General features: G+C 46.7%; 1 protein-coding gene across 2 annotated transcripts in view; it reads left to right on the top strand.

The window, feature by feature from the left end:
• Window positions 1–8,650, top strand: part of EFEMP1 (EGF containing fibulin extracellular matrix protein 1) — a 70,780-nt gene that overhangs the window by 17,248 nt on the left and 44,882 nt on the right. For both annotated transcript variants that reach the window (XM_081188710.1, XM_081188709.1), the window contains exons 4-5: window positions 490–538; window positions 3,072–3,317. In XM_081188710.1, the coding sequence (XP_081044836.1) occupies window positions 490–538; window positions 3,072–3,317 (295 nt within the window). The remainder of the gene's footprint in view (window positions 1–489; window positions 539–3,071; window positions 3,318–8,650) is intronic.

The following is an 8,650-nucleotide window of genomic DNA, read 5'->3' as shown; positions in this document are numbered from 1 at the left end:
GAGAATGATTTTAATTGGGCGGTGCAGGTATGGCCTCAGCAGTCTCTCCAGTGAGGTGACATGCGGGGAAATGCAGTGCTTTATTTTCCTGTGGAAAATGCTTTTGTTTCGTAAGTTCACTGCAACAATGAATGGATGGGGATTGCAAATAAAATGTTGCGCAAGCTTGGCAGTGGGAACTTTTCAAGTTTCGTTCACTGAACACAAATTAAAGAACATACTAAATTAGATCACCCTCTAGGGCATCAGAACATTTTTCCAATTTGCAAACTGATTTCCCTCCCACCCACCCTAGTGTTATCCTAACTCAGGAGGCCCTTAGTGACGATGGATCAGCAATTGTAAAAAGTAATGTGAGCCCTGGGGAGAGAGGCAAGTCTCTTTCCTGAGAGCTCCATAAAACTGGGGCCTGATATTAACTGCAGAAAATATATTAATCCATATTTTTATTTTGATTGTGCTAACTGGTTTTCTTTGTTTTACATGCAGCAATGTACAGACGGTTACGAATGGGATCCTATCATGCAGCGATGCAAAGGTACAGTAAACTGTAGCAAGCGGCACATTGATGTATTTATATCTGCTAAAAGGAATCCTGAGCTTGAACTATTGAGAATTCTGTCTGCATAGTGGGATTATCTCCTTAGTCTTTTCCAGTGCAGAGACTATGGAGAAAGCATGGGAAGGAGCACAAAGATTGTGGCCGTATTCTGGTTTTTGGAATTGCATCCACTCTATCAGTTTCTCTCCAGCACAGATTTGCATTCTTCATCATTGATATTTCCTTCCGGGGCAGTGAGAATGATCCATTTACTGCAGCGATAGCCAACACGGTGCTCTTCAGATCTTGTTGAGTTATAGTCACATTTTTGCCATTCAGTGAAAGCACCCATCATCTTTAAAGAGTGCATCATGGAACATTCCCATTCAACAGCATGGACAGCAGTCATTTAGGAGGGTAATGCAGAGCTCAATAATGGTTGAGCGTTGCACATGCAATTGGCTTAGCTGTCTACCTCTCGCACATCCAATTCCCCTCTCCCTATGAGGTGGACTGAGGATCCAAGGATGTTGCCCAGGAAAGTATAAAGATAAGGAAAGTTTCTTACCGTCCTTTTTTGTTTCAGTCTTTACAGAGAGAGGCTATAGAACCCAGCCTCTTGGATAATGGCATTGTCGCAAGTGAATCTCCACCCCACACCCCGTCTCTTCCACTTCCTCATCCATCACTTCTGCGGGTTCTGCGACATGCTCTCTGTCTTTGAGCTCTTTGCTCTCCTACCTTTAAGGCTCGCCGGGTTCTGGGAGATGGAGAGTCTGGGATGCTTTCTTGTGTCAGCCAGGTGTTGCTCTGGCTCTCCCATGATTTCCCAGCTTTCCCCCCTCATCTGCCTCTGAGCTGCGGCCTGCCTCAAACCCCTGTTGTAAATCTATACTATCTTTCTCTTCCTCCTCCCTGGAAGGGTCAAGATGGGGAGGCAGTCTTTACCCTTCCTCCTCTGCCCAGTCCCTGACACAGGGGAGTGGCCAGCGGTCCTGCACAAACTCTGCCAGCCGCTGTCGCTGCTGCCAGAGAAGCAAAGCAAAGCAGCGGCAGCAGATTATGGCAATATCTCGTGAGATTTTGCAGAACTCTCGTGAGATATCGCTGCTGCCGCCACTTCCCACATCTCCCGTGGCTGGGGGTGGGTGTCCAGCCCAATCGACTTCTAAATCCAGCCTGCAGACGGTCCGGGAATCAGCATGTTTTTACATGAGTAGAATGTGTGTTTTTGTTTGAAAGGCATCTCTGGGTTATTTGTGGGACATAGGAATTTGTTCAATTTTAATTTTTTTTGCAAAATATAGTCCAGCCCCCCACAAGGTATGAGGGACAGTGGACTAGCCCCCTGCTGAAAATGTTTGCTGACTCCTGCCGTAGTCACTGTAAAGGGGCAGCTGATCGAAAATATTACTGGCAATTGGCTTTGATATCCCACTTTATCACTACCCTAAGGAGTCTCAAAGTGACTAACAATCTCCTTTCTCTTCCTCCCTCACAACAAACACTCTGTGAGGTGAGTGAGGCTGAGAGACTTCAGAGAAGTGTGACTGGCCCAAGCAGCCGCATGTGGAGGAGCGGGGAAGCGAACCCGGTTCACCAGAGTCCACCGCTCTTAACCACTACACCACACTGGCTCAGTTGTGAAGTGATGTCAACTAGAGACTAAGTGAAAACTGATGCAGCATCTTGGACATGTAACGAGAGCGGGAAACCGGTTTTGGAAATATTAGATTGAATTAATTTGGTTTTACTTGTAATAATTTGGAAAATCAATGGAAAAAAATAATTGGCAGAAGCTGTAGTCATGCAACCCCGGTTAGCAGTGAGTGGAGGAGCACCTTTCTGTTTCACCCAGGACCATATAATACCGTTCCTGAGAGATCTGCATTGGCTCCCAGTACGTTTCCGAGCACAATTCAAAGTGTTGGTGCTGACCTTTAAAGCCCTAAACAGCCTCGGTCCAGTATACCTGAAGGAACGTCTCCACCCCCATCGTTCAGCCCGGACACTGAGATCCTGCACCGAGGGCCTTCTGGCGGTTCCCTCATTGCGAGAAGTGAAGTTACAGGGAACCAGACAGAGGGCCTTCTCGGTAGTGGCGCCCACCCTGTGGAATGCCCTCCCTTCAGATGTGAAGGAAATAGGCAGCTATCTTCTCTTTAAAAGACACCTGATGGCAGCCCTGTTTAGGGAAGTTTTTAATATTTAATGCTGTATTGTTTTTAACACTTGATTGGAAGCTGCCCAGAGTGGCTGGGGAAGCTCAGCCAGATGGGCAGGGTATAAATAAATTATTATTATTATTATTATTATTATTATTATTATTATTATTATTATTATTATGTTGAAATAGGACAGGCTGTCGCTGCCTCTTCCCCTGTCTCTGCCTCTTCCCCTACCTTTTCTTTCCTCGTGGAAGTGCTGATAACATTCTCACACCTGCCGCCTGCCCGAGACACTCGCCTGCATCCAAGGCAGGAGGATGCTGCCGTTTTGGTGCTCACCTTCGCCTTCTTTCCGACCGCAGATATCGACGAATGTGAAATCGTGCACGACGCATGCAAAGGTGGGATGAAATGCGTGAACCACTTCGGAGGATACCTCTGCCTGCCCAGAACGGCTCAGATTATTGTCAACAATGGTCAAGAGCAACCTGCGGCTGAACCCGTGCCTGTGCCTAATGGCCGAAACGGCAATGCCATAGCTCGAAGGACTGTCCCAGGGATACAGTGCGCAGCCGGGTTTGAAGCCAGCGATCACAACGTGTGCCAAGGTAAGGAAGTCATCTTATGCCGAACTTTACATCCCTGTATCAGGGAGGGGGTGGGATTCATTTGGCCCCCTTTCCACACCAGATTGGCCCAGTTCAACCATCCTGAACACAGTTGTTGATTGGAACAAAACTGGTCGAATTGCACCCTTAGCCAGATTTTGCAATGCCATTTCGGTGCGCATAACATGCACATACCCAAAAATACCACAGTTGATATGCATGTTCACATATGTGTTTTAGGAGAAAGTACATTGAATTAATTTATTATTATTATTATTTTGAGGGGAGTGGTGGGGAATACGTACACAAATGCATGTAATAATGTACGCGGTTTAAATATGGAGTTGTCATGCATTCTTTCAAAAAAAAATCAGCAAGAAACATGGACTTATGCCAGCAAAATTGAAGCAAGGGGGGGACTTGCGCTTATCTGTTTGCCCCTGCTATGTAGTAGAGAATAACAGGAAGAGCAAGTAATGTAGCCTTAGTGGCTTATATCAGAGAAAGTAATTCAGAAGAAAGGCATGAGGTTGTAGTGAGAACTGGGTCAGCTTATTTCTGCTCTCCGTCGGTTTCGGCACCTGCCCATTCTAAAGTCAGTTTGTCGTATTCCTGCCTTCATCTGCAAATTCCTCCTTTTTCCAATGTGCATGAAAATTTGTATCTAAATACACATTTTAAACAAAATTCTTCTTGCAAAAGATGCATTGTTGAATTTATTTTACCTGAAAGTACATCTTCCTCATAGCACATACCGGTATTTAGGATAAGTTTAGATTGTCGCTCAGTGGTAGAGCATTTTGCCTGTCAAGCAGAAGGTCGCAGGCTCAACTCCCAACATCTCCAGATCTACCTTGGTATCAGGCAGCTTCCTACGTTCCTATACAGGATAAAATTATGCATTTTTAAATGCATTTTGAATCAACCCTGGAAATGGATCCGTTTGCCACTACATGTTCGCAAAACACTGGCCTAATATGCTCGCAGCCCCTAGTCCCAGTTACCAGCCTAGCAGCTGCATTCTAACCAAGCTGCACTTCCAAACTTCCTTCAGAGGCAGCCCCACATATATTAGTAGTCTAAGCTGGAGGTTAGGGGCGCAGGTGGCGCTGTGGTCTAAACCACAGAGCCTAGGGCTTCCGATCAGAAGGTCAGCAGTTCGAATCCCCGCAACAGGGTGAGCTCCCGTTCCTTGGTCCCTGCTCCTGCCCACCTAGCAGTTCGACAGCACGTTAAAGTGCAAGTAGATAAATACCTACCGCTCCATGACCCGGAAGCTATACGCTGGCTCCCTCGGCCAATAAAGCGAGATGAGTGCCACAACCCCAGAGTCATAGAATCATAGAATCATAGAGTTGGAAGAGACCACAAGGGCCATCGAGTCCAACCCCCTGCCAAGGAGGAAACACCATCAGAGCACTCCTGACATATGGTTGTCAAGCCTCTGCTTAAAGACCTCCAAAGAAGGAGACTCCACCACACTCCTTGGCAGCAAATTCCACTGTTGAACAGCTCTTACTGTCAGGAAGTTCTTCCTAATGTTTAGGTGGAATCTTCTTTCTTGTAGTTTGGATCCATTGCTCCGTGTCTGCTTCTCTGGAGCAGCAGAAAACAACCTTTCTCCCTCCTCTATATGACATCCTTTTATATATTTGAACATGGCTATCATATCACCCCTTAACCTCCTCTTCCCCAGGCTAAACATGCCCAGCTCCCTTAGCCGTTCATCATAAGGCATCGTTTCCAGGCCTTTGACCATTTTGGTTGCCCTCCTCTGGACACGTTCCAGTTTGTCAGTGTCCTTCTTGAACTGTGGTGCCCAGAACTGGACACAGTACTCCAGGTGAGGTCTGACCAGAGCAGAATACAGTGGCACTATTACTTCCCTTGATCTAGATGCTGGACCTAATGGTCAAGGGTCCCTTTACCTTTACCTTTTAAGCTGGACTTTATCAGAGTAGACTATCTCTATGTAGGGCTGCAGCTGGCTAATCAGCTGAAGCTGGTTCGCTATCCCAGGGAGTCACTGCTGGCTGGCTAGAACCTTGAGTAGGAGAATTCCTGTTAATGTGGTGAGGATCTACTGCAGAAGAGGGTAACCAAGATGATCAAGGGCCTAGAAGCCAAGTCTTAGGAGAAACAATTGAGGGGCTTGAGTATGTATATCCTGGATAACAGGAGAATGACAGGAGATATGATAAAGGTAAAGGGTAAAGGGACCCCTGACCATTAGGTCCACTCTGGGGTTGCGGCGCTCATCTCACTTTATTGGCCAAGGGAGCCGGCGTACAGCTTCTGGGTCATGCAGCCAGCATGACTAAGCCACTTCTGGAGAACCAGAGCAGCACATGGAAACGCCGTTTACCTTCCCGCCAGAGTGGTACCTATTTATCTACTTGCACTTTGACGTACTTGCAAACTGCTAGGTTGGCAGGAGCAGGGACCGAGCAACGGGAGCTCACCCCATTGCGGGGATTTGAACCGCCGACCTTCTGATCGGCAAGTCCTAGGCTCTGTGGTTTAACCCACAATCATCAAATATCTAAAGGACTGTCACACAGAGGGTGGAGCAAGCTTGTTTTCTCCAGCTCGGGAGGATAGGATCCGAACCAATGGCTTCAGTTACAAGAAAGGAGTTTACGACTAAACATCAGGAAGAGCTTTCTGGTGGTGAGGGCTGTTCAACAGTGGATGAGACTTCCACGAGAGGTTGTGGACTCTCCTTCCTTGGAGGTTTTTAAGCAGAGGTTAGACAGCCATCCATCATGGATGCTTTAGTTGAGATTCCTGCATTGCAGGGGGTTGGACTAGATGACCCTTAGGGTCCCTTCCAACTTTACAATTCTTTGATTCTCTGATTTTGTTGCAAGGCACACTTGTACTACATAATCTAGGAAGTAGCGTATATATTGGACATTCACAGGTTGCGCGGGACTGTCCTATAACACATTGTTGCTTATTTATCAACTGTGATGTAAAGAGCATTGTATTTGAGCCTCTCACATCCTTTGGCCAGGGCAGAAGAAGCTTGAGGTCTGTGGAAATCAGTGGTGGTTTGGTCAATGGCTTTTCTAGGGTAAGGATTCCTTCCAACATGTTTATATTCTGATTCATAAAATAAACTCCCACGAGAGCATTCCATTAATGGTAACTTAATTTGAGAGTGACGTGTTTGTTGGTAAATGAGGTTGGCGCTGCCTCTATGAATACCGAGAAAGGAACTGCAGCTATTTCATACAGCTTGTCTCGATTATGACCATTTAAACCACTATTTAATATAATTAGATAGAAAGGCCTCTCTCTCTCTCTCTCTCTCTCTCTTGAAGCCAGAGAATTAAAAAGAAAAGAAAAATCAATAGCCCAAATCTTGGAATATTGCTTTGCTGACGTGCACTTGGATCCCCCACTGGTTAGCCTTAGAACAAGTGTTTATGAATCAAAAGCAGAATTTGGCTCCGGGTCGTTTCTTTCACAAAAATGATATGCGCTGGAGGAACAGATGTTAAAGTAAACTATTTATACAAACAAACACAAGGAGAAACAGCCTCCAGAGTTTACAGGATTGTTGCAAGCCCCATTCCTGATTGTGCAAAATATATATATTAAAAAGGGAATTACCATTGCTAACATCCTGGGAATTTTATCCTGGGGAGTGGTGGGTGTACACTCATGCAAATGTTGTTCATTAGCTAGCTTGTTTGAAATGCTGGCAAGCTTCAGACTGGATCTCTGACCAAAGGATCAGAGCTGGAGGAGGGGGGAATAGCTCACTAGCAAAGTGCAATTGCTAATCTGGGGAGGGAACATACAGGGAAATCAGTGGCAAAGCCGTGCGGAAGATCCCTAGATCAGGCCTTGGCAACTTCAATTAAAAGGATCAGCTTAGCAGACACCGAGAAAAATAGATTTCCCTGCCTAAGATGCTTTAAATGGAGAGCCAATCTGATGTGCAGTGGAGCACAAGCCTATCCAGTACAAAGAAACTCTACTTAAACGTTTGAGGACTCCTGTTCCTTTAATTAAAAGTTTCCTGTTTGCAGGCCCTACCCGTGTTATTGCCTCCTCTTGAGATTGACTAGAGAATCTCTTAATTTTCCCCATGCCACTTCCTGTTCCTGTTCACAAATCCTCTGGTCAGGCTTAAGGGGAAGCAACAAAACAGGACCTGCAAATAGGTAACCTTTAATTAAAAGTGCAGGAGCCCTTGAAAGCTTCAGTTGCTCTTTCTTCACAACAGACAGTTGTACATCAGATGGATTCCTCATTTCACAAGTGGACAAATAGCGTGGCAACTTCAGACTAAACTGTTAGGTGTGGAAGTAACCCCATGACTTCACAGCAGCTCAGCCAATGGTTTGACAGGCTAGCTGATGACAGCCTGCAGAAACGTTGCAGTCCATCACGTAGAGAGAAGTTTTGCATGGCTCAAGTCTGAAAAGGGTTCAGTTGTCCCAGATTCGCTTTCTTTATAGATGGCTTGTAACAGATGGATATTGTGCTGGTCCCGAGGGTTAACCGTGCGGTGAGGTCCGAGTCCAGTCCAAGGTCGAGGGTGCAGTATGGAGGCAGTCCGTCAAAGCTGAAGCTGGGTCCAAGGCAGGGAGTTGGGTGAGGTCAGGCGCTCAGGCAGGAACAGGCTACCAACAATGTTGCTCCTGCAACCTGGGACTGGGGCTGGGTGGCTTTTATCTGCCCTGAGGCATAGGGCGGCCCCGGTCCACAGGTGACTCGCCTCTCCTGGCCTGGAGGCGAGCACTCCTCCTGCGGGAACTTAGTTCCCGCCGTCTCTCTGCCCTGAGCCTCTGTAGCTCAGGAGAGGCTGGAGGGTTACCGGACCCAGAGGCAACCTCAGCTTCCACTGACGGGGCTGAGAGTGGAGCACCTGCAGGCAATGGGTCCTCCATCACCTCAGGAGCCAGAGCAGACTCAGCTGATGCCTGCACCTGAGGATCCAGCACAGGTGAGGACCCTTCAGGCTCAATCCCCAGCCCCAACTCAGCTGGTTCTGGAGGTGGGGACTCCTGTGCAGGCTGGGATTCCTCGGGTTCAGCGTCCGAGTCCGAATCCCAGGCCATCACAGATATTCTCGTAATTTTAAGTGGATGAGCAGAGAAAAAATGTGAAGATATTCTGGAAAGGTATGTTAAGGAAGTATGCTTTATATCCCGAAGAGTTCCACTTTACCTCGTGCAATGTTATGTTTTGACTGAACTAAAAATACAAAAGGGATTTGCAAATTATAGAGTGATTGAGCAGCTTGGCCTCCATGTGGTGATTATAAAATGGCTTCTATACCAATTAACATTTTTGTGTTTTATTTGCTGCCATGCCGT

This window comes from Podarcis bocagei (assembly GCF_964188305.1).
Source record: "Podarcis bocagei genome assembly, chromosome: 3".
Lineage (NCBI taxonomy): Eukaryota > Metazoa > Chordata > Lepidosauria > Squamata > Lacertidae > Podarcis > Podarcis bocagei.
Note: the sequence above shows the minus strand (reverse complement) of the source record. Positions and strands in the feature narration are given on the sequence as shown.